Source organism: Phyllostomus hastatus, unplaced genomic scaffold (assembly GCF_019186645.2).
Source record: "Phyllostomus hastatus isolate PE091 unplaced genomic scaffold, TTU_PhHast_1.1 phas_contig_80, whole genome shotgun sequence".
NCBI classification, from domain to species: domain Eukaryota; kingdom Metazoa; phylum Chordata; class Mammalia; order Chiroptera; family Phyllostomidae; genus Phyllostomus; species Phyllostomus hastatus.
The window spans coordinates 56,974,356-56,999,959 of record NW_025333960.1 but is presented as its reverse complement, the minus strand read 5'-3'; the positions used below and the strand labels follow the sequence as shown (position 1 = coordinate 56,999,959).

Below are 25,604 nucleotides of genomic sequence, written 5' to 3'. Positions count from 1 at the left end.
TCCATCCGGATGACCAAGGGACGCAATCCAGACACAGTTCTGCACCCTGCATTTTATTCAGCTCCGTATGACAACGTAGGGACCTGGACTGAAACCTCCGTTTCGACCAGCAGGTGTGTTGAGCCACGGGTCTTGTCATAAAAAATAGGGATCTGGGCAGCGACTCCCTGCCGGTCCGGGGAGGCCCGGGCCCCGCACGGCATCGCGGTACAAAAATAGTGTCTCTCTTCGCCACGCGGAGGGGCGGTCGGTCTCACGAGCCGTCTAATTTACACACTGTACATCTTCCTGGAGCTATTTACACATCCTTTCGGGAGAAGACAGAACAACACTACAGGGCACCAAGTACTAACAACAACAAAAAAAACACCTCGCACCAAAAAAGGGCACATAAATAAGAAAGACATTCAACTGCTGAGACTCAGCAGCAGGAGGCGCCGTTTCCTCTTCCCGAGGCTGGGGCGCCCCTCGCGACCCCCAGAGGAGGGCAGGCAGCCCGTGGGGGGGTGCGCCACCTCGCCCCCTGCGGGGAGACGGCCATGGAGTGAGCTCGGTGTCCGTTTCCGATGGAAACCCTCTCCACGCGGCTCCACGAGGCTCCCACACGGCTCCAGGGTGCTGCACTCGGGGTCGTGTTGGAAAGATTGTCCTGTCTTCGTGTTTCCTCAGGGAAGACTCTGCAGTCCGACTCCTTCTTCGGGGCACCCAGGCCCGCGCGGTGACCGGGTCTCTGGGACAGAGGTGCTGGGGGAAGCCCGCCGTCCCAGACGGCCCCGCGCCCGCCACGCACCAAATGAGGTAGAACACACAGCCCGCCCGTGCCGCCCGCCTGCCTGCCCGATCTCGGGCCAGCCTCCCTCCGGTGGGAGAGTCACTGTTCACGTCGGCGTTTCAAATACTCGGACGACATTGTGCTTTGTTTTCATCTGAGAAAATAATAAATAAACCGGGAAGGGAGCGAATTTCCCAGGTACGGCTGACTTTCCCGGCAGACACCGATATTTCTCCCCAGTTCACCAGACACGGGGGCAGGGAGGTGGCCCCCGCTCCCGCCGGCGTCGGACTCCCGGGACGCGAGGCATCAAGGTTGCGTGAGAGGGGGTCGGGTTCCTAAACGAGCGTCGTAGACAAGTTACCTAGGTCATTCTGACGGCAGAACAGCAGGCCCTCGGGGGCTGAGGGACCGACACGTCCCGGTGGCTTTTCTGTTTAAGGAGCAAAGATTTCTCCTGTGGCCTGACCTTGAGACAAGACAAGAAACGGTAACAGGGTTTTTTTTTTTTTCTCTTTCATTTTCCTTAAATCAGGACTATGTATAAAATACTTTACATCTTTTTAAATCTTCAGATTATAGACAAACGTCCTAATACAAAATGCTAAAAGTGCAGCAGTATAAATTAAGAGTTTGCAACCACAGCATACAAACATCTCCTCTTTATTGTACAGCTTTGATGCGCAAAACATCGACTCACAACGGTGTATGATGCGGTGGCTAGCGGGCAGCGCTGCCGCCCGCCACGGGCTCCCAGACCACACGAGAGAACAACCGTCCACATAGCAGCTACGAACATTTAAATTAAAGAAATGAAAACCAAAACCAGAACCAAAGGCTTGTTACGGACAGGTACTTGAACACAGGAAGCATGCTATCTTTCCCAACAGAGCTTCACAAGTCGCCTGCATCGGAGGAACCCACTTATTTATAGTAAAACGAATCTTGCTTTAAAAAAAAAAAAAAAACCACACAGCCAGCGGTGTGCTGCGGTACAAAAGCTACCTCTGAAGTTGGGGCTGTATCGTCGGTTACCCGCATAATCGTCGCGTTATAAATACTACAGACAAGGGTACGGTCGGGGGGCACGGCACACAGCGGGCGGGGCTGCGTCTCCAGCACGAGTCCAGGGTCTCACTGCTTCACGGGAGTGTCCCTGGAACACCGCGGGGGCCCCCGGCCCCCCTCCCCCCGCACCCTGGGGTGTCGGGGCAAGCAGAGCGGGCGCGCACTGAGCCCTTCGGTGTCCAGGGCAGCTTTCCAGGGGCTCCTCCCGCGTGCACTCCCGTCTGTCTGAAAGGCTGCAGGGTTCTCAAGACCACCCGGGCTCACCGAGACACAGGACCATGCAGCGCCCTCGGGACGGCCCTGCAGCGGCCGCGCGGTCGGCGCGGGTTCCGCCGGGACGGCGTGCAGGAGGCCCCGGCGCGGCGGCAGCAGTGCACATCCCGAGGGCCGCACGTCGCCGCGGGCAGGAGGGACGGAGGGGGCGGACGGGCCGCCGGGGGCCGGGCTAGTTGATCCCGATCTCCTTGTTGTCCTCGATGAACCTCGTGAAGGGCCGGCCGGCCGCCGCGTCGGAGCCGGCTTTGTCCAGGCCCCCCGCGGGCGGGCTGCTGCCCGTGTGCGCCTTGTCCATGCCGGCGGCCAGGGAGCCCAGCGGGGGCAGGGCGCTGCCGCCCAGGCTCACGGGCAGCGGGGGGAGGCCCCCGTTCTGGATGACGGAGATCTCGTTGTTCTTCATGGCCAGGCCGTTGGTGAGGGCCGCCGCGTACTGGTTCCAGAACCCGGGGTCCACGTTCATGGCCCGCGCCGCCAGGTCCTTCTGGAACATCTCCGAGAACTTGAGGGCGTCGCCGCCCAGCAGGGCCATGGGGTTCTCCACCGACAGGCGGCGGCCGCGCCTCGCGGGGGCGTTGTTCCACATGTGCGTGCCCATGTGCACCTGCGTGGGGGACACGGAGACACGCAGGGTGAGCAAGCGCGAGGCGTGGTGCCCGGACGCACACGCAAGGGGGCACCGCACGGCGTCCCCACCCGGGCCCGTCCTCGGTGCGGGGGGCCACGGGCCACGGGGAACCGAACTTTCCTGAGCTTGCACACAGACGTGCCACGTGCCTTTCAACGGAACGCAGGAAGCAGAGCCCGTCAAGGCGTGAGTGTTCCTTCCAGCTGATGAACGCGGCCGGACCCTCCTCCCCTCGAGGCGTGAGGCTCACGGGAGCCCTCGGGGGGCGGCCCCCAGCTCGGGCCCCGGGCCTCTCCCGCCCCCGGAGGTCACCTCCTCTGTGTCTCTGTGGTTGTGGAAGCCACAGCTTTGACCTTGTCACTCTAAAGAGGCCGCGGAGACCCCGGCAGGCACCTGGCCTGGGGCTGGGTGGGACCCCGGCCCACACGTGTCACCCAGCACCTGCTGCACGCTCCCCCCACCCTGGGCACGGGGTCGGCAGGCCGGACCCTCACTGTGGACACAGCCCCCCGCAGTGCGCTCGGGCCCGTGGCTGGGCGGTGCCCCCCCCGACACCCGCAGCCTCTCGGCAGCCACAGGGCAGAAGGCAGGACCAGCCCGGCCGGGACGGCAGCGCGTGCTCTGTGTGGGCCGCGTGCAGCGGTGTCCAGGCCCAGCCCTCCCGCCTCAGGGTCCAGACCACCCAAGGGGGGCCCAGCACCCCGACTGGCAGCCGGCACAGCACAAACCCCGAGGGGAGGGGAGGTCCCCTACAGCCAGAGAACACACACATCATGAGTGTGAGCAAATGGCACGCACCCCAGTGAACGTGAGCACATGCACGTGAGCGGACACAGGGCACACACACACCACAGACTATGTACAGGCCACACACAGTACACACACACACACTCATTCACATACAGTGCATACACGAGCCCGGCACACACTACAGATGTGAACATGCATCGTGCTTTCCTGTGCACACACACCTACATGTGCACACCCACATGTGCACTCACCCACGTGTGCACACGCACACACCCAGCCACACGTGCACACTCTGTGTGTGTGCACACACCACGTGTGCATGAAGAACCATGTGCGCACACCCACACGTCCAGCTGCACGTGTGCACACACGTGCACACCTCACACGTGCATACCCAGACCCACCCCGCATGTGCACTCATCCACGTGTGCACACCCACACGTGCACACTCATCCACACGGGCACACAGTCACGCTCTGCTCGTGTACACACCCACCACAGGTCCTCGCGCACTGTGTTGTGCGGGCTCCCCGGCAGCTGGCCACCCCCACACCCCCACCGCGCCCCAGGGCTGGCGGCGGCCTCCCGGGCCCCCTCACCTTGAGGTTGCCCTTGGTGGTGAAGGCTCTCCCGCAGACGGTGCAGCCGAAGGGCTTCTCCCCGGTGTGCGTGCGCTCGTGGATCTGCAGGGCGCTGGCCGAGGAGAAGGTCTTCCCGCACGACTGGCAGTTGTGCTGTTTGGGGGTCCGGCGCGGCGGGGGGGCCAGCATGGGCGCGAGGCCCGGGCTCAGCACTGCCTGCGGCCCGGCCGGCACCTGCACGGCGGCCGGCAGCGGCGGGCCCTCGCCCAGCGTGACCGCCTTGCCGTGGCCGTTCATCTCCATTTTGATCAGGGCGGGCGCGGGGCCGGAGACCAGGCTGGGGGCGCTCTGGCTGGGACCTGGAGCAGAGTCGGGGCCAGATAACGGAGGGGGCAGCTCTTTCAGCCTGTGGGTCAGCACGTGCTGCTTTAAGTTGCCCACAGTGGAGCACCCGCGCCCGCAGACCGCGCACACGAACGGGCGCTCCTTGGTGTGGCTGCGGTGGTGGATCTGCAGCGCACTCCTGCACGCGAAGGGCTTGCCGCAGACCGGACACACGGCGCGCTCACACTTACCGCGATCCCGGCTCAGGAACAGCAGGCTAAAGGGGGCCTCCTCCTTGACGGGCGGCCGGCCGGGGTGGGCGGCCGTGAGGTCCAGCGCGCCGCCGTTCTCGGGGCCGGGGGGCGGGCTGTCCGGCCTCTCGGTCTTGAGCGGCAGCTCCGGCGGCTCCTCGTGGCCGCTGAGGCCCGGCGACTTGGAGAGCAGGCTCTCGCTGTGGCTGTTGGCGGGCGACGGCGCCTGCACGGAGGAGGAGGACGACTCGGACAGGGCCGGGCTGCCCGCACTGCGGCTCTCCAGGTCGCCCGCGGCGGACGAGGAGGAGTCGTTGCTGAGGCGGTCGCTGTCCCCGGACCCGCTCTCCGCGGCCTTGGCAGCGGCCAGCGGCGGGCGGCTCATGACCGAGTCCATCATCTTCATCTGGTTCTCCAGCGCGGCGATGCTGGAGATGACGGAGGGGGGCGAGGGCGGGCGGGAGGCCGGGCAGGGCAGCAGCGCTTTGGCCGGGTCCTTGGGCTCCGCGTCCTCCTCCACGGAGTTCTCGTCCGCGTCGTCCTCGAAGCTGCTCAGGGCCTCGGCCGCCTTGTCGTCGTAGGGGAGCTCGGCGTCCATGGCGTCCTGCAGGCCGTCGGGCAGCGGCGTGTTGGGGATCTGGCCGCCCATGTGCATGCGGATGTGCTGCTGCAGGACCACGGCGTTGGTGAACTTCTTCTGGCAGATGGGGCAGGAGTGCTGCACCCGCAGCGGCGGCTTCGCCCGGTGCACCCCGAAGTGCGTCTTCAGGTTGCCCTTGGTGGTGAAGGCGCGCCCGCAGATCTTGCACTTGAAGGGCCGCTCCCCGGTGTGCGTGCGGTAGTGCATCTTCAGGGCGCTCTGGCAGCTCAGCACCCGGTGGCAGATGACACACTGGTTGGGGTCCGTCATCTTCTTGTCGATGTTCTCCACCAGCTGCTGCAGCTTGGACGTCTCCGACGTCTGCATGGAGTCGAGCAGCCCCCCGAAGGGGAACTTGGCCTTGAACTGCTCGGAGCCGGCCGCGAGGACCGGGCTGCAGAGGCCCGCGGAGACGCCGCCGTCCGCCGTGGCCGTGGCGGAGACCTGCCCGCCGGCGGGGACGTCCCCGGCCCTGGCGCTGGCATAGGGCAGGCTCAGGGGCTCGGCTTTGCTCAGGGAAGACACGCCGAGGGCGAGGGCGGGCTGCGGCGACTCGGCGGCCACCAGGGCGCCCGGCTCGGAGCTGCTGAGGCCGGGGGACAGGGAGGGGCACTCGCTGGAGGCGGGCGAGGGCCGCTGCGGGGAGCGGCCGGCCGGGGTGAGGCTGGGGGAGTCCGCATAGCCGCCGACGCCGGGGACGGTGGGCGGCAGCTGCAGCCCCACCGACGTGGGCACCGTGGGCAGCACGGGCTTGCTGTCCAGCCAGGTGGTGACCGGCTTCTCTGGGGGCAGGGACATGCCGTAGGGGATGCCGGAGCAGGTGGGCACGTTGTCCAGGTACTCGGGCACGGGGTAGGGGTTCATCTGGATGTGGGGGTACTTCTCCTTGTGCCTCTGGAAGTGCACCTTCAGGTTGCCCTTGGTGGAGAAGCGGTTGCCGCAGACGTTGCACTTGAAGGGGCGCTCGCCCGTGTGGGAGCGCAGGTGGATCTGCAGGGCGCTGTCGCTGCCGAAGACCTTGGCGCAGAACCTGCACTTGTGCTTGAAGAAGGGGTCCTCGGCGCCGGCCTTGGGCTCGAACGCCGACACGTTGGGCGGCTTGCCCTTGCGGTGCTTCAGGAGGGCCGACAGCGGGTCCAGCGCGCTGGCCGTGGCCGCGATGCTGGCCAGCGGGTTGGGGAAGATGACGCTGCTGGCGGAGGTCTGAGGTAGCAGAGGGTTTGGCAGGCTGGGCGCCGGGCCGAGCAGCGGGCTGGGCCCCAGGGTGGGCGGCGTGGGAGCTTTCTGTGGGGTCTGGGAGGCGCCGGCCAAGGAGGCCGGGGCGGTGCCGGCCGTGGCCCCGCCGGAGGACGCGGGCCCACTGGACTCGGGGGCCGCGGGGCCCCCGCCGGGGACGTGCGGGGTGCTGGCCCCGGACGCCGGCTGCGACAGCGGCTGGGGGCCCTCGTAGGCCGTGGTCTGGGCGGCGGCGCCCGGCGGCGTGGGCACGGGGACGGCCCCGGAGGGCAGCTGCAGGGGCGGAGTGTGCGGCCAGCCCCGGGAGCTGGCTGGGGGCGGGCCCCGGGGTGCCCTGGGCCCCCGCGGCGGCGGCGGCGGGGGCGCCCGGGTTCAGCGGTGGCCGCAGGGGCTGGCGGCTCATCATGGCCACCTGGCTGCGGATCTGCTCGATGAGCTGCAGCTGGTGGATCTGCTGCTGCTGCAGCGCCATCAGCTGCTCCAGGATCATGGGGATGGCGGCCGCCGCGACCCCGCCGCCGGGGCCCGCCGCGCCCGCGGCCCGCGCGCTCTGGGAGAACTGCGCCACCGCCACCTTGGTGCTCAGCAGGGTCTCCAGCGTCACGTTGGTGCTGGGCATGCCGTAGGCGGCCACCGGCGCCGGCTCGGGGGCCTGCGGCAGAGGCGGCTTCCCGGGGAGCGGGGGGCCTGGGCTCTGGAAGCCCTTGTCCGTGGCGGCCGGGGCCTCCACCTCCATGGGCTCCTCCTCCTTCTCGGGGGCCCTCACCTCGCCACCCTCCCCGCCCTCTGCGGGGGCCGCCGCCTCCTCGGGAGCCTCGCCCTCCGTCTGCTCCCCGGGCGAGCTGGCCGGGGAAGGTTCTGGAAACTCCTCCGAGGCCGGGGCCGGCTCATCCTCGTGGACGATCAGCACCAGCGGGTTCTTGGTGCAGATCTTCTTGTGCCGCAGGAAGTCCGTCCACCGGAAGAACTCGGCACAGCACCTGTCGCACACGCTGGTGTCCTCGCCGCCGCTCCTGCTGTCCGGGCCGCTGTCGCCGTCCTCGGCGCCGTCCCCGGGGGCCGCTGCGGAGACGAGAGGCTGCATCAGCCGCGGGCCGGCCACCCCGCCCGCCCTCCAGCCCCCCGTCCCAGCCCCCCCCCCCCCGCGAAGTTCTGCCCACACACAAAATCGATGTCTTTTACTCGGTACAAATTACCCCACTTCAGCGCTTCTGACACCCGGCGCACGGGCTCCGTGGGCCCTGCTCGCCAGCTAATCATTTTCTTAGCGCAATCCATCAAATTATGAGGCCCTATCAATTGTGGATACTGCTTCTTAATGAAATTCCATAGAAGCCATTGATTTCCAATACTTTCATACCATCGCGGCCGCCCTGTCTGCGGGTGCAAAGCCGGCTTTCGATGGGCTCATTAGGATTCTCCCAACCGCCCGCCCGCCCGGCCGGCCGGCCTCCGCGCTCCCAGCAAAACCAGGGGCGCCTTCGCCAGTTTGCCCAACAGAGCTTCGCTGATCTGTAGCCTCTCAAGCTCGCGTCAGCCCCTGCCGGCGAGCCGGCCGCCGCCCCTGCCGGCCGGGCCGCGGAGATTCATCCTCTTTATGCCGCGGGAGGCACCCCAGATTTAATGTGATTCCAGAGCACCTTTCAGACCCACGGGCGCTTAGTTCACGCAGGAAACCTCAGCTAAATACCTGCATTTGTAAGTGTGACAAAGAGAACACAGCGCTGGTGTCCTCTCTGCTCGAAACCACAGCCTCCCCGGCCCCTTGGTAACGTGCCGACCGACCCCGCTTCCAGTCGGCCCTTGGAGAGGCCGTCAGGGACCGGGCACAGGCCCACAGTCAGGGTCTGCCGGTGAGTGCCCCCCGTGTGGCCGGGCCTGAGGTCAACTGGGTTTCACACAACGAACGGGCTCTATCAGACGCGATGTTGCTTGGTGAAATGAACCAAAATTACATGTCACTGTTATCAGCCAATAGCGTGCGGCGGCCTGCCAGCGAACTAGAAATTACACACTTAAAGTTCATTTACGCTGACGCGTGTAACGCGAGGACGCGGCCGTCCGACACACTCCGTGCACCTATTTTCATCCGTTCGCACGGAAAGACTTAGCAAATTACATGCTTGCGCCATAGTGGGAAGCCCTCTAATTGGTTACACATGTTTAATTACTGTTGCAGGCAGCTACTTCCTGACTCCCGAGCCCTCTTGTGCCGAATAACAACCGCGTTTAATGAACAATCCTAATTCACACCTGATCAAATAAAGGGCCGGACAGGAACAAGGAGCCGGCGATGCACGCTGACACTCCTGGCCCCCGTGCTCTGGACAGTGGGGGTGGAAGGTCACACTCGGTGACGGCCTGGCCGGCGCTGACGCGCGACCGCTCTCTGTCAACACCCAGACGCGTGGCAGCGGCACTCGTCTCCGCGGAAGGAACCGGCAGCCAGGGGCCAGCCCTTTGTCCCCCCTTGCCCCCCGCCCCCGCGGCACTGAGCGTACGAGCACTGCCCCCAGGTCTGTGCCCCCGAAACCGTCCACTGCCATTTCCTCCCCAAGTGCCCTCGCTGCGGAGACGCCTCCCCGCGTCGTCTTGTCGGGTTTGGGAGAAGGATGGATCCGGCCTGGTTCCAGTAGAAAAAAAAATCGGATGTTTAAAAAAGCATCCTGTGAAAGCATGCGTCCCTCCGCCGGACAAGAAAATAAAAATATCTTCCGAGGCCGGCCTGCCTGCGGCTCTCCATGAGGCCATTACTGCCGGGTAATTTATACATGCCTTTAAAAAATTATTAGCGGTGTTCAATTAGCATTTTCTTAACCGGCTGAGGCATCCGAAGTGGGGGAAGTCAGAGCTCGCAGCCCATAAAGGCCTGCTGGACTCCTAACCCAGAGTCAGGGCCGGCGGCCGGCGTGGAGGAGTCTCATTACTGCAGGCGCAGGAATGCGCCACGGGCCGTAACGAGGCCGAGTGTCGCCGGGGGCCAAGACAGCCGGGTCACCACCCCGCAGACAGTGGGCACGCTCACAGAACAAACACCCCCGTGCTGGACTTCGCTCCAGGTACGCGACATCCAGCCGTACACCTGCGAAGGTCACGCGGCAGGGCCGAACCCCCAACACGCACTCCTCAGGTGAACGATTTCTTCAGGGCCCACACGTAAGGGCCGCCTCGGCCTCCAGGGGTGCATTCAAAAAGAGGCCGTCACGCGAGGCGCACAATCGCACCGTGTGCACTTCTGACGTGCGCGGGGGGCGCTGTGGCTGACCGGCAGCCGGGCCTGCACGCGCCGGCCCGGGGAGCCCACCTGCCGCACAGGTCGGCGTCCTGCGCCGCTGAGGCTGTCACTCCACAGGGAGCCGGATTTCTAACAGTTCCTCTGCAGCGCGTCAGAGCTGTGACATCAAGGCCTGCCGCCAGCCCCGCGCAGAGTTTTACTGCACTACTTTGTAGCAGACAAAGACGAAGAAATCCGTTCTGAGATGCTTTGTCCCTTGAACTCCTAGGCGGGGACGGCGTGCTCCACCTTTGGCGTGACGGGCACACCGGCACGGCAGGCCCCTCCGCCGCAGACGTCCCGCTCAGGGACCCCGTCATGGGGAGCGTGTGTTGGGGACAGGTCCCTGAGCAAGGGCTCAGACACCAGCCTGAGTTCTGGGTCGTTTTCGGGGCGCGGAGTGTCGGAGCACGACTCCCTCAACGGCAGGCGGACCGCAGGTTCACAACGGGCGTTTCCCCGGTTTTCTCTGTGGGGAACCAGGGCAGGAAACAGGGTGGGGACGTGCACCCCACACTGTCCTTCCCCCCAAGCTCTTGTCGCCGGCCCCCACAAATCTACAGGAAGGCGCATCTTCCCGTTCCCACTGTTTTTCACGGGTTGGGTGTTTTTAGGGTTCGCCTCCGGGTTCGTGGAACTGGGAACTGTGCCCATGGGCGGGTTCCTTTTTTCCCGTGGCAGGTTCTCAACTGGAGAAACTTCCTACCAAACAAGTCACTTTGCTTGATGCAATGATAGGCGACGGCCACCCAGACGTCATGAAGAAGGTGTTCTTGCCGAGGTAACACTCCTTCCACTCACGTCCCTTTAAAACTGAAGCAAGCAGAACCGAAGCGAGCAACTCGTGTGAAAACGGCAATGGCACCCCCACCGTCTGGACCTGCCAGCGGCCAGGGCTTGACGCACCGTAGGAGACAGAGGATCGCCAGGTTGCACGAGCAAAGTTCCAGAAGAAATTTGCCTTTTGCTTAAAACACACGCAGAAAACCTTCACAATTGGTGAAGGAAAGACTCCTTCACTACAATCTAGATTTCTTAGTTTGGACGAATAATTTAGGGTCACCCCTCACATGCTTCCGTGTGCTGGGCTCTGCATGGCACCCCAGAGCGTGGCCAGCTCAGCACACTTGCTCTCACACGTGCCGGAGCTGCGACCGTCTCCCCTCGAAAGCCGCGTGTCCCAGCGCCCCTCAAAGTCGCAGAGCAGCACGCATGTGGGAGGCGTGCTGTTGGGCAACGAGCACGTCCACGGAGCTGACCGCCAGGAACCGCGCAGACGAGCCCGCGGTCCCGGGGATGCGGCCCCGTGGAGGGGTGGCACTCCAGAGCAGGGAGCCGGCCGGCATCTGCCGCGCTTGGGGAGGGGACATAACACGAGTCGTCGTAACCCGATGGCTCTTCTCGTTACAGGGACGAGGTGGCTCGTGTTACCGCGAGTATGTGCTCACCAGGGCAGGACTGAACCGTCTCAGAAAACGCTTCCTGCCGCGAGGAGACACACGCACATGTGGGAGAAACCCGACTACAGCTTGCGCCGTGGGCACACCCTCCCCAAGCCCTCGCGCCCTGCCGTTGTTTTAGGCTGATATTGAGTCAGACTCAGACGCAGCCAACCGTCTTCTAATTAAATTTACATTGTCACTGGCCTCTGTGCTCCAAAAATAGAAGTTATTACCTCCATTAGTTAATATGGCTTAACTTTTTTATCTCAGCGTGTAAGGGGGTCCATGGACCCCTGCCACAAGGGTGGGAGTCTGAGAGATTTATTTCTGATGCAGCTGGAGGTTCTTACTTTCCGCGGGGGGGGGGGGGGGGGCGTTGAGAAACAAGCACGGCGAACATCATCATTGCAGCCACAGCAGTTTATTTCTCACACATGGACTCCGGCGACTAAGATCTCACACCGTCAGCAGGCAGGGCTGAGGTGGGAGCTCACAGTGTGTGAGCGCTACATCAGAACGTGCCCCCCAAAACCGCCAGCCCCCCGCCCCGCCCCCAGCCTCTGTGGTGGGGGGTGGGGGGGCAGGAAGATGCTGTCCAGGTGACTCACCCCTCTCTGGGCATCGGTGTGAGAGAGGCTGCCCGGGGGTGGTGGGGGGGGGCAGTCTGCCTTGCGAATGTCCAATCTGCGTGCCCCCCCGCCCCACCCACGTTGGGCACTGGGCTTCGCGCCGTCTCTGTCTCCTGAGAGCCTCGGGAGGGGGGTCGCAGCTGCGGGGAGGCCCCCTCGGCCGCAGAGGAAACGCAGAGTCAGCTCACAGCGGCCCTCACCGCCTCCTTGCACCCGAGCTTTTCCCCGCTGCCCCCATGCAGCCCCGAGTCCCCCCGTCCTTGGAGGGGAGAAAGGGGGCCTGAGGCCTCACAGAGAAAGTCCCCGACAGCGGGGTGGCCTTGGGGACCGTCTCTCAGACGCAGGGGTTTCATCTCTTCTCACTGACAGCACACGGAGAATGTCCAACAAAACGTCCCTCTTCTTAGGATCGACCCTCCCAGTGTGAAGGGGTCTCCTCCCTCAAGCCCCCCCAAACACAAAAAACCAACCCCCCCGACTGTCCCACAGCCCTCCCAGCCCCCCACCCCCATCGTGTCCTCCCTGTCCCCCGCAGAAGGCACGCTGCCCGCACACACGAGGGTCTTTCTTGACGCCACCAGGGAACAGCACGGTGGCAACACACATCCCATAAAAACATCGCAGGTATCAAGCTTCCTTTACACGTTTCAGCTGCAGGGTTCCCACCAGGCTTTCCAGCTTCCCGTTTGCAGGGAGGGGAGCAGGGCCTCCTGAGCTCGCGGACCGGTCACAGAGAAGTGACAAGCAGGCCTTTCCCGGTCACGTCCCTGGGCCTCCGGGGCCCTCCCCCTGCTCCACGGCCGCTGCCCACCTGCAGGTCCGCACTGCCCGCTGCACAGGCCTGCCCGCCGGGGCGGGGGAGGGCGGGGACCCTCCACCTTCACGCATGGCTCTGAAAGGCCTCGAGGGTCCTTCAGGAGGGAGAACGGACTCTCCTTTGCCTCCGCCACCCCGGAAAAATCTACGGAGCATTTTTCAAGTTTTCCCCAGTCGTTAGGAGACACGTATTTTCTTGCAAATTAATTCTTTTTAACTCCTTATGATAGCTCGGAATCCCATAAAGAAAGATGAATTATCACACACTGAGCCCACGCTGCGACACAGGAGGGGACAAATAGAGACCCCCGCTGTGTCTAACAATGTAGAAGGAACTCCAGACGCAACAGAGAAGCCGTGTCCTCCTCCCCAGACCTCCAGGCTGGAGAGCCGGGCGCCGACGGTGGAGGGCACTGTCGCCCTGCCGAGCGCGGCACTGCCCCGCGTGCCGGCCCCGCGCCGCTCGGTGGTCCGCAGCTCAGATTTGTTAAGCGACGGCCACCTGTGGCTCCGCCACCAAACGTCTGGGGTTGGGGACGCCGGCAGGTCCCCCCCCCCATGGGGTGAGGCTGCAACAGGCGTGCGTGCCTCCCTCTCTGGCTGCCGGTGGGACGCACGCGCCTTGCCGGCCCTGATGGTCAGTCGGCCCGGACGCCGGGTCGGAGGGCGAGAGGGGTGTGTGGTGCCTCGTGGTTGCACAGGAGCCTCTGCTCGGGGTGGCACGCCGTGCTCACACTTCCCACAGGCACGCACCCCCCGAGGTCCCTGAGGGAGGACGGCACAGGCCTGAGGCCCGTCCGCGGTGAGGATGGTGTCGTGGGGCCCTGGGGGTGAACCCCAGGTGTGTGGGCCTCGGCGGGCCGGAGGCAGAGGGTTGCAACTCAGGGTCGACACGTGGGCTCACACGTGCTGCTGCCTGCCTGCTGGAAGGTGCACCGGCCCGGCTGCTTCGCACACCCACTGTCCTCAGACCGCAGAAACAGGCAAGGCCACCTCGAGGCGCAAACGTCTGAGTCCACGCAGTCCTGGAGACACAGGGACGGCCCAGAGTCCAGGGACAGGGCACAGCCACTGTCCCCACTGGACGTCCTGCCCTGGCGGGGGGGGACACCACCCAACCGTCCCTGCCCGCCATCACTGCTCCGCGTCCACAGGCAGAGTCTGCTCCGGTGCAGCAAACCGTCCTACAGGGGCCCCTGCCCGGCACCGAGGCTGGGGCCTGCCCGCCCACCGGTCACACAGTGGGGTCAGCACGCGGCACCCGAGGCCCCCCGGCGCAGGGGACCAGGGCTGCCGAGGAGCGAGGACCCGGGGGCACCGTGCCCGCGGGGTTCACGACACGGTTCCAGAGGTCCCGGCCACACACGGGGAGACTGTCCTCCGTCCTCGGAGGACCAGAAACACTTGTGCCGCACGAGACGGGCACCCGACAGGCCGGCCGCGCAGGGCCAGCGCGGGGCCTCCCGTTAGCACCCGGGCTCGGCGTTGACACTTCCTCGCACGCACGGCGACCGGCCCGGCCGCCAAGGTCAGCTGCACAGATGCACTAATTGCGTGACGAGCTTGACACCTAGTGGCCGCCCCTGGCAGGCAGGGCAGGGAAGGTTAAGTCAGCAAGGCTGGTCTCGGCTCCTTGGACGACCACCTTCAGGGCGCCACGGGGCTGGCCGGCTCCGCGGCCCCCTGCTCCCAGGCGGCAGGCGGCAGGGCAGAGGCTGCTGCCGGGAGGCGGGAGGCGTTCCAGCACACGGAGGGGTGGGGGTCCTCGGGGGCGAGCGCGGCGAGCAGCCACGCCGGGGCGGGGGGAGGCACCGGGCCCACTGAACACGCGGTCAGGGCCCACCCGTCGCCGGGTCTCTCCGCTGGGCGTCCCCTCAGCCGGCAGGGCCCTTCCTTTGATGGCAGACAGATCAGCCCTAACCCTCACCTAAGGAGAGCCTGCCACGCCATTTCATTATCCCGATGAATATTTTATGCCTCCTGTAATGCAACTCGCCGTGCGTGTGTGCTGGGGACGGACAGCTCACTGCCTGCTCTCTGCATGTGAACCCCTGAAGGTGTTCGGACGAGCAGAGGACGCCCCACGAGGGGGTTTTCCAAACACAGAAGTTTATCTAAGGCGACGGGAGAACCTTCGGCTTCCCAGACTCTGCCTGCCTGCGTCTGGTCTCCTACGAGGCACACGGCCAGGTGGCAGAGGCCGCGGCGGCGGGGCTGCTCTCGCTCACGAGACCAGGGCGCGCCGGCCCGTTCCTGGCGCGGCAGAGGGCACCGTGTAGGAGCACACGGACCCGGGCACAGACCCTCCGAACCTGCCCTTCCCCAACTCCTCTGCAGCGGAAAGAGGGTGCGTAACCTCATTACGCAGCTAAGAAGATTTTAGTGTTACTTGAATAAAAGCCTGTGCCAGGACTTCCATGTAAGCACGCCAGATCCCCGCTGGGGTTCCGTGTGCAGGGGGAGAGCTGGGTCTCGCTCCGAACCCCCCCCCAGAGGAGGAGGCTCTGTCTGAGAGCTCCGTTGAGGAGCAGGGGAAGGCCTGGGAGATTGCAGTTGGAGATGAAACCTGACCCACTCTGGCCATCGTCCTGTATACAAGAAATAATCAGCTTGCTAAGCAATTCCTGCTGTGGGTCCGTACCTTCCTCCTTCTCCGGCCCTGAAAAGATCTGAAAATGCTGGGGGATCGGGCGTCGTGGAAGTTTAGCAGGTCCACACAAACCCCCACTGCGACCTAATCAGGTCTTCCCCCGAGAGGTGGGGATTAATTGGCAGGCCTTCTGGTGGCCGCCCAGGGATGCCTTTCAGCCCGGGTCCGGCTTTTTAAGTGTTATTTTTAAAATAAATGTTTGCCCATCCCTCCTTTCCCCTCTCCCCCTTCCTCACTCTTCACCTTCCACGTCTCCGAGAAAACAATCCGCCTGCCAGCGCTGCAGAGTGGCTTGTGCGGCGTCCTTTCGAATGCTGAATTGTAAATGTGTCCTGGGGGGGGGGCGGCCCTCAAGGCAAACCATGCATACACAGATAAAAGAGAACGGACCTCGGCCCCAAGCCTTGCCTGGCGGCCTCCCTCCCCCGAACTGAAACACAGCCCGTGAAGACCCCCGCTCGACTCTGCGATCACATGCTCACCACATTTAAAAGGGTTTTTTAAGGTAGCCATGTGACTGAAAATAAAAACACACTTTGAAGCAATTAAGTGCCCACAAACAAAACGCAGGATGGCAAATTGTTTTAAATTATAATATCCTTTTGTTCTTCCTTAGACACGTTTTCTCTCTGACGACAATAAACTACATCTTCACGGAGCTGTATTTTCTACGATAAAGGACAGCACTGTTACACCTTTTAAAGTTCTTAGGAGTGCTAGCTGCGCCTCTGTCATTAGAAGTTTTAATTACTTTTGCTCAGAACAAAAATATTCAGCTGGTTCAGAGGATCTCATCATCGATGACATCCATGTAACTGAATGCTCAAACTGCAACACTTATTTCTGAATTTCCAGAAACAGTTGAAGGCTGCTCCCACTGGGAACGTAACTCTCTTCCGTTCTTACATTTAGCAGCAGGATTACTCTGCAACTTCACAAAAATCGCTGCTACTTTTTCTCATTTTAAACACATCACCGCCTTTCACTCCTGCAAAGATAAGGTTCGGATGGCACCGAAGCTATTTTTGGATAGTTACCTTTTCTCATTGCTTGCCTAAAAACTAAAGCCTGAAAAAAAGGTCATGTTTCTGTTTTTAAGAAATAAAGTCTTTTTTTTTTTTTTTACTGTAAATTGCTGTGGCAGTGAATCTCTGCCACCCCATGCAACACTACAATTTTACACAGAGTCCTGGTTTTTTTGTGGCATTGGGAACAGCCCTCAAGTTTGCCGTGCACATGCATCTACTGCTTTAATTAATGTCACACCCAAAGTGATACAAAAGAATGATCTACTTTGTTTCTAAAACACTGGAAACTCGGTTCGCTGGCCACTTCACGCCCGTCTGCCTGTTTCCCCTGTGCTCAACCGAGTTACAGCGTGGAGAGGATCTCCCTCCCGTTGGAGTGATTTAGCTTTCACCGCCACTTATCTGGGAAACATATTTTAGTCACCTCCCGAACACGAGCAGCACACACAGCCACCGCCACGCCAGCACCCCTCCCCGGGCCCCAGAACAGGGTATCTTTTATGCTCGCCGGACAATCAGCCTCAGAATAATTAAATCCGAAAAGAACTGTTTTTCACATCGTTTGCCCAAACCACCCCTACCCCAACCCAGGGAGCCCTCGGCTGGACCCGGCCTGGGCCTGACAGGCTGTCTTCGGCCTGTTGCAAAACAGGACCAGAACCCGTGTTAACTACCTAGCGCCTGGGTCGCAGCCCGGCATGGCGGAACAGCACGGGTTCGGCAGAAACTTCAGCCCTCCTGTCGGTACAAAAACCCGGATGGTTCGCCTCTCAGTCAATTCGGTGACAACGAGGGGAATTCAAAAGAGAACTTGTAAATAATTTATTCCACCCGAGGTCTCCAAATAGGGGCGATACACCGCTAACATGATTTCACTATTAGGCTCACCGAGCTCACACTTCTGGAGCGAAATTAAAAATGAATAGCAGAGCCTCAGCATGGTAACTGTTAAATACCAGGGGTTTTACTCTATTAATTAAAATATGCTTTAATAAAAGGAGACATTGCACATTTTGATAACGACCCTACAAAGCCGAGAAGTATTTACATTGTTGCGTTTTGGGGCGCCTGTGAAAGCCGATTCTGAGCTATTCAGGAGCCGCAATAATAAAGCTTTAAAATTCCTCGCTGGGATGCAATGTAGCTCTTTTGAAGGGAAGACGGTCTTTCTCATTCGGCAGAAATAAATCCATTCATTTGATCATGTAGTCATTGAGGGCAATACAAAACAAACCAAGTGTGAGAAATTCTATGTGATGAAGTAAACAAAACAAAAAAATCCATTTCCATGACAAAAAGATTCTTTGTCCCTAATCCACCCACCATATGCAGGCGTTTCTTTTTAGCATATCTCCGGTTCCAATCTTGGGTGACGAGGGCCGAGGGCCGCACAGCCTCGGCGGCCTCGCCTCCGAGCGGCAGAAAGGCCCAGCTCACGGATTTTATTTAACGAGTTCCCGGCCGCGTCCTGGCGCACTGGGTACCTGCTTTGTCAAACTTCACCGCACCGTGTGGTCACCGCGCATTCCTGTGATTTTCTGCAGGAAGCCTAATCCTCCTGGTAAAATAAGATGCGTATCGGCCTCCGAACAATTCATAACCGGTCAACCCCAAAGTTGGCCGGCGTCTTTTTTAAGGCACGAGCTACCCGATGTCCGCGCTGCGGTGCAGCCGTGGCCCCCCCGCGCCCCCCCGCCCGGCGTCCCAGTGTCGCACTCCGGGGACCCCGAGGGCCCTGGGCAGCTCCGCGCGGACTCGGGCCCAAAACTTCCCGGGACGAGGCCGGGCCGCGGGCGCGGGACTCGCCAGCGCGGCGGCGGCCTGCACTCGGGGGCGAGGAGGAGGTCCCCGCGGCGCCGCGGGAACACGAGCAGGCCGAGGAAACTTGGAGCCGCCAGGACGTGCCGGGCCCGCCGCGTGCGCAGAACACCCCCCAGCGCCGCGGCCGAGCTCATCCCAGGTTAGGTCCCCAGGCGGCCATTAGGCAAGGCCTGGCGACAGTGCCTGCTCGCTTCGGAACCGGATCGCTGGTTTGTCAGCGCGCCGGGACTCGCAGCTCTGCGGCCTCGGGGCGCCCAAGGCGGACTGTGCCGGGCGGGGGCAGGCCCGGGTCCGCGCGGCGGCCCGGCTTAGACCGCGGATCGCCCGAGGCGACCGGCGCGGAACAAAGCTGCTCGGCCCTCGTACAGCGGTAGGTGAGCCTCGGACGCGCAACCGCCGCTGAGCCCGCCAGAGGGACGCGGGGTCGCGGAGGCCAGCTCCAGGTCCGGGCGCGGAGAGCCCGGGGGGCGGCGTGGAAGAGGCGGCGCGGACCCCTCCCGCCCCCGCCCAGTGCCGCGCGTTGCTCCCCAACTCCCAGCGGCTGAGCCAAGTTTACTTCGTCCGCAACTCTCCTCGCCGTGCGCTCTGGCGGAGGACCAGTCGCCGCGGCCCGCCTGCTCCGGCCAGGCGCCGCGCGGCAGACCCTGGCTCGCTGGGTCCAGGGACCCGACCCCGTCCTCCGCACGCGGTCGACCCCGCCGCCCTGCTGTCCCCAGGCCCCCGCCACTCCGCGGCCCCTCACCGTGCTCCGGAGCCCCTTCTGGCGGCGGCAGCTCCTCGTCCGACTTGAGGTGCTGAGGCTTGGCCTGCTTGCGCCGAGACATGCTGCTAGCGGCGCGCGGGCCCCACGCGGGGCAGCGGCATCAGCGGGACGGCCGGCGAGGACGGCGCGGGGCGGCCGGGCGGGCGCGGGGCGCGGGGCGCGGGCGGCGGCGGCGGCGGCTGCGCGGGCCGCGCATGGGGCTGAGCAATTAGGCTGGTGAATAATGCATGTCCATTAGCGGAGGGCCGCGCGGATTGGCCGGCCTCCAGCGGACTCTGGCGGCCTATGCAAATGAGGCCGCGCTCGCAATTAGCGACCGCGCGGGCTGGGAGGCGGCCGGCGCCCGGGGACCTGGGAGCGCGCGGCCCGGCACCGCCTACATCGCGAGCTCTGCGCTCCCCGGCGCCCAGGTACCGTTCGGCGGCCGGGAGCGGGCGGGCGCGGCGGCTGCCCCTGCCCAGGGCGCAGGCAGCAAACTTTGGCGGCGTCCGCGCGGCGCCGTCTCCGCCGGCGCGCCGGGCTCACCCCTTTATAGAGTGTCTGCGCCGCCGCCCGCCCCCCCCGCCGCCGCCGCCCGGCCGCCCCTCCCGGAGCGAGCGGCCGCGGGCAGGGCTCCGGCCGGCGCCTTTGTCTCCCCGGCCGCTGGGGCGCCGCGCCTCCTGCGCTCCGGAGCGCGGAGGGCCGGCCAGTCGCCTTCGATCCTCGGTGGCCGGTCGCGGCGTAGCTCGGCGCGCCGGCCCCGCTCCGGCTCAGGTGACCCCTCTCTCCGGACCTTCTCTCCCGGCTTCGGTCCCTTCCGCGGGCTCCTCCGGCGGCCGGCGCGGCTCGGAGGCTCGCAGCCGGAGCGGAGCGGAGTGCGCACGCCGGGGTGGCGGGACTTCGGCAAGACCAACTTTCCGGTTCGGAAGCGGCGCGGGCCTCCCGGCTCCTCCCCTCCCCACCCTCAGTCCCCCCTCCCCTCCGCTCCCCCCTTCTCCCCGCCCCCCCACCCCGGGCCCTTTCGACTGCGGAGCGCTCGCCCCGCCCGCCGCCACCACCCGGGCAGCCGCGGCCCCCTCGCCCGCCCGCTGGGCCTCGCTACCGCCAGGGCTCCTTGGATCCGGGGGGAAGGGAGGGGACCGCGGGGCCCGATGTTCCTCCCCCACTTCCCTTTCCCGTCGCGTGCGGGGTCGCGGCACCTGCAGCGTGGGCAGGGGCACAGGGTGCCCCCAGGCCGCGAGACTGAAAGTTCTAAGTCCACGAAAGTCCGAGCGCAGCCCACGGTGTTATAGGGCTTTGGGGGGTGACTTGGTGGGGGCGGGGCAGGTGAGGGGGTCGCGCACGTCTGGACTGGCACCCTCGGGTGGGCGGCCAGCGCCGCGCGCTCCCCGCTCGCGCACCCACTCTTCCCCGGCGGTCACAGGCACGCGCCCTCGCAGCCGCGCGCGCACCCCCACCCGCAGTCGTGCACACGCGCCCTCGCCCACTCCCGCGCTCACTCCCGCGCGTGTCCTCCATACCCCAGCGGCAGTCAGGATGTGCCGAGGCCCCGCCGTAACCGTGCCCGCTTCCCGCGCCCCAGTGTGCCTCTTTAATTTACTAAATTTCTGATTTTTTGTCCTTGCAAGTGGCCCTGTCTAGTTCGTAGCTTTGGCACGGATGGCCTCCTGGCGCTTTCCCCAGTGTCGTGCGCAGGAGGGGAAACCGGCGGTGACCAGGCAGCCCCGGGCACCCAGAGGGCTGCGAGCTCCTGGCGCGGCTGGCGGCGGTGTTCTGCTTGGCTGTGGGACACCCGCCCCCCAGCACGGACCCCGATCCTGCGCCGCTCGCCGGGCTCACCGCAGGCTGTTTTCCCATTCTAGAACCTTCCCGCTTCCCAGCCCTGCTGCTCCCGCCCGCCTGTAATTGTGTAAGTTTCACGAAGCAACAGCTTTGGGCTCCAGGGCAGCGCAGGGAAATCATACCGAGGAAGGGGGCGTCCGGGTTGGAACTGTCTCCAGTCCCCGCTGCCACTTTTACCAAAAAAAAAAAAAAAATCCCTTAATGTTTTTGATTTACGTTTTGGTGGCAGGCGTATTCATTTCAGTGATTTTGTTTTTGCAAAGAGGAAAATGACCGAAACAAGATGTCCAAAGGCTACAGCTGTGCCCCCCACACCGCGACGGTGCTCGTGCGGCTCAGCCACGGGGGGAACCACCTCACTGCGCTACTGCGCTGTGAGCTGTGCAGAAGTGGGGAGCATCCAGGGGACGCCCCTGCCTCGGGCGCGGAAGCGCGCGGCGGTGGAAAGTTTGCAGTCAGGCTCTGGGGCTCACGGGGCCAGGCACTTCCCGGGGAAAGGGGGGCAGAGGGTGGGGGCGGCTACGGAGAGTGGAGGTTTCTGCATAATTTACAGGACAGCCTAGAGTTTGGGGGAGCGGCAGCGCCGCAGGGGAGAGGCAGACGTCGTGAGGTGACTGCTTTCTAGGAGAGAGAGACGGCAGAAGGATCTTCGGTGGGTCACCCCCCTCCCCCGTTGGAGGTGCGCTGCTTATGTGACCTGGTTAATTTTCTCTTTTTTTCCCTTTTCTTCTTCTCTTCTCCTCTCTCTCTCTCTCTCTCTCTCCCCTCCCCCCCCACTCTTTGGGGAAAAGAAGCAAGTGGCTCCTGCGGCGTCCGAAGCTTTCGGAGGAAGCCTGGGCCTGCCTCCCTGCAGCCTCCTGGCCCCCGGGGCGTGACCCCTCCTATCCCGGTCACTCCGTGCGCCCCGGTCCCCACCTTTGTTGTTCCCAAGGCCGTTCGCCGCCCCCCATGCCCCCTGCCCACTCTCTACCACCCTGCACGATTTCTCAGGGTCTTTCTGGGACTTCCAGACGCAGATGTTTAGTTGCGTCGACTTGCTTTGCGTTTTCCACGAGGGGTGGTCCTCGGCCTCCAATGAGGGCGAACCCGAGACCCCGGCCCTTTTCTCTGCGAGGAGCAAGCCTTCAGCTCGCAGAGGGGTCGCGCAAGTCGGGATGCGCTTTGCCAGGGAGAAAGTCCCGCTGGCTGCTCGGCGCTGCGCCCGACACCGCGGCTCGCACCGAGAGAGCGGCGCGAGTACCGGACGCGGAGCGCGCGGGCCGGCCTGCCCCGGGTGGGGCCCCCTCGCAGGGGCCGCGGGTGGGCCGGTGGGTGCAGGCGCAGGCTCCGTGGCGCCCGGCGCGAGCGCTGCGCTGGGATTTCGTTGAGAAGATGGAGCAGAGAGTTGAGCGAAAGGGTCAGGAAGGCTGTGAGACAGAAACCCGGACAAATCGCCCCGCCCGCCCCCCGCTGCTGAAATGGTGCGGGCCGGCACTTCTGCGGGCACGCCCTTTTCCTAAACCGGGGTGAGCAACAGGAAAAAAGTAAAGGTAAAAGTGAAACAAAAGTCGCGTTCCCTCCTGACTCACCTGTTCTTCCTCCCAGGCCTCCTTCCACTCAGATCTGAAACTTTTCTTTGTTTTTACTCAATGTAGCAAGTTTCAGTGAAAATATATGCGACGTGAGCCTGAGCGCTACAGTAGCTTTATTTCAAGGTGAAAACGCGCGAACAGGACACTGCTGCGGAGGAGGACAGGACGCCCGCCCCGGTCAGGGCTCGCGGAGGTGGCCCGGGCTGCGGCCGGCTGGGACCGCCGCGCGCCAGCGCCCCGCGCCCTGACCGCCGTCTGTTACAGTGTCGGGATACCTAAACACCGCGGCAACAACAAAAGTTGTTTTTCTTCCCTATAATTAAATCTAATTTGTTAATTGTCTTTCCTCTTGCAATGTTTTCATCTTAAGAGGTGACACGTTATTATTTTGTCTGCTTAATAATATTATTTATAAATTAATACTGTACATTTTGCATTAGTGGAACGTACAATTAGGTGTTGGATTTAGTTTGTGTCATTTATTCAGACAAAACGGCCTGTCTGCGGGACTGATCCGCCGCTGGAGGCTGGAAGTTGGTTCTGTGCTCCGGCCCCCGCTGGTTGACGCTCGGGCCTCTGCGGCCGCAAGACGGCTTACATCCGGTGCACTTGGCACTTCGCTCCCGCGCGCCTGCCCGCCCGGCCGCTTCGCGCAGAACGAGCGTACAGATATTAGGGCTTCGTTTTCTGTCGCCTTTCATTGCGCTGTGCCCCCAGATCAAAGTTCCCTTCTGCTCCCGGGCCTCTCCCCCTCTCTGGCTCAGCCCCCTCCCCTCACTTGCGCTTTAGGTCCGTATGTTTGCATCCAGGCTGATTGTGTGTCTTCACTGCTGTGACAAGTGACCGCTAATTGGTTCTTACTTGAGCGAAGATATTACCATACTAATATTATTATTGGTAAGAAGGGGTAATTGATAACACCACCTGCCACTCTGGAGCAATCACAATGATAAATGTTTCCATCAACATGAAATCTGTGCTCGGCGCACCGGCGCCCAGCCCAAACAGCATGTCAAGTGCCAATTACAAAGATGTTGCCTTTCTCGTACGCGGGGGGTGGGGGGGCACCAGGAAACACGGAGCCCAAAACCGTGTCTGCGGCTTTACTGCAGGCACTTTTCCCAGGCTTCCTGCCCCCCCCACTGGAGGGCTACGGCCCTGCCAGAATGAAACGCTGTATTTAAATGAACCGGCACAGAGCTAACTGCCCTCCCACACTTCTGCCGCCCACTCTGGCTTTTCAGCCCACTTACACGTGTAAATATTTTTTAACAGGGAGCAGAGGGCCGGGGGCACGTATCCATCCACAGCCGTGTGCCAGGACCCTCGTGTGCATCACATGCAAGCACGCCCCGTGGCTTCCCATGTCACGCACGGGGGCACACGCCCCTTCACACGGAGGGGTGCACGTGGCGTGGAGGTGCTTCTCCGTGACCCTCCCACTGCGTGTCCAGGCTGAGGGGCAGGGACGCAGGGCGGCAGGGACGGTGCTGGCCAGCTCAAACTTGGGCCCCCTCCCCTGCAGGGGGGCTCAAACGATTATTATTAGCTTGCATTATTAGATGCAGGCCTCAAAAGGCGAAATCAGCTATTGATAATTGCAAGAAGTATACAGCAGCTACTGTATCGATCGGCTTGTCCCTATTCCCCTGGTATGGGCGAGATAAGAAGACTCACTCTTTAGTGCAATATAATTTCTTTTGACCTATCTGCTTGCTACAGACTTATGATGAATAGCCGGAGTGGTTAAAGTCCTTTATCACGAAAGTTACCCCTTGATATAATATTGATTCTTTATAACTAGCTCCAAACACAAAAATCAAACTGTCCACTTGACCATCATCATCATCAATATCATCACAAAGCCTCTGGAATAAAGATCAGCAGCAGCCCGAAAACGCTTTCTATAATCTGCCCAGCTGATCTTTATTTGCTGATGATGGAAAGAGGGGGGGGGCAGGCAGAGCGAGCGGAATGTCATTCGGACGAGGACTATATTTCTATGTGTACGTATGCTGGGCCGAGGCCAGGCGAGGCGAGGCGAGGCGAGGCGCTCCGGGCTGGGGTGCTCCGGCCGCGCGCCCGCCGCCTCGGTGCTCGCCCCCGCCCCCGCCCCCGCCCCCGCCCCAGGGAGCGCGGGGAGCCGGGAGGCCCGGGGGGTCGGAGAGAGACGAAAAGGGATCCGCGTGAGCTGCCTGACATTGGACGCAGAATGAGACCCACGGCCTCCCACCCCGGTGGAAATCAATGTCACGCGTCCTTGGAGCTACGCGGCCGCGCTCGGGGGGGGGGCGGCGGCGGGGGGCACGCGGGTGGGCTCGCGGGCGCCGAGGGGCAGCACCGCCCCCGGCGCACATCAAAGGCGGCCCGGCCCGCGGCGCGCATTTCCCCAATTAAATGGCACTTCCTGCCCGCCCCGCCCCCTGCGCCAGCCGGGGCGGCCTGGGCGCGGGGACCGGCGTCACCCGCGAGCGCGCCCGGGGGGGGGTCTGCGCGTGGGCGCCCGGTCCCCGTCGAGACCAAATTTTGGGCGCGTTATGGCAGGAACGAGGTCTAGGGGTGCGCAGGGGAGGGAAGCCGAGGGACCCCCCCAGTCCACCTCCTCTCACGTCCGCACCGACCACAGCGGCTGGAGGCGACCCTCGTGCCCCGGGGCCTACAGCCCCCTCAGTGACACCCCGAGTCTCTCCCCACCCTCATTTCGGCGGCCTCAGAGGTCCAGGACCAGCGCGGGGGGGGGGGAGGCACGACTGTGGCTGTCGCGTGGGGTCGCCCCCCGTTTCCTAATCAGCGCGACGGGGTGGGGGAGGGGGGCTGGGCTGGGGGCTCGCGGCCTTCTGTGGCCCGGACTCCACGCCGTTCCACCCTCCTGGGTCCCGCCCCCGGGGCAGTCGCGGCCCGGCTGGAGTGACCCACGGCGCGGGGGGGGGGGGGTGGCTCTCCAGAGGGTGCGGCGGGCCTGAGAGCAGTCCAGGCTGGGCCCAGGCTGGTCCCCGCTGAGCCCCTCCCCGCCGCCCAGCGGGCCCCCTCCCCCTCCCCCGGGCTCCTAACTCCTTGGAGTCGGCTGGGCCGCCCCGAGCGCGGGCCACTCAGCGGGTGGCCGAGGAGGACGGCCCGGGGTGAAACCCACGAGTAGTTTCGTCGCCCTGCGCCGCCCGCAAGTTCGTGGATGAGGGCCTGCGGGCGGTGGGTCCAGCCTGGTCCCCAGAGTGGGGGCGGGGGGCGGGGGGCAGGCAGGAAGCCAGCCCGGGCGCGGTTCCGGTCAG

General features: G+C 63.6%; 1 protein-coding gene and 1 long non-coding RNA gene across 2 annotated transcripts; one reads left to right on the top strand and one right to left on the bottom strand.

Moving 5' to 3' along the window:
• Positions 1-2,082: 2,082 nt before the first annotated feature.
• SALL3 (spalt like transcription factor 3) lies at positions 2,083-19,046 on the bottom strand. Its single transcript, XM_045850154.1, is given in 4 exon segments — positions 2,083-2,717; positions 4,091-6,781; positions 6,783-7,585; positions 18,926-19,046. Coding segments are annotated over 4 exon segments (4,008 nt in total). The 5' UTR covers positions 19,008-19,046; the 3' UTR covers positions 2,083-2,285.
• Positions 19,047-22,051: 3,005 nt separating this feature from the next.
• Positions 22,052-22,680, top strand: LOC123826189. Its single transcript, XR_006787013.1, has 2 exons — positions 22,052-22,296; positions 22,402-22,680. It is a non-coding gene; the product is annotated as an uncharacterized LOC123826189 (long non-coding RNA).
• The last annotated feature ends 2,924 nt before the right edge of the window (positions 22,681-25,604 follow it).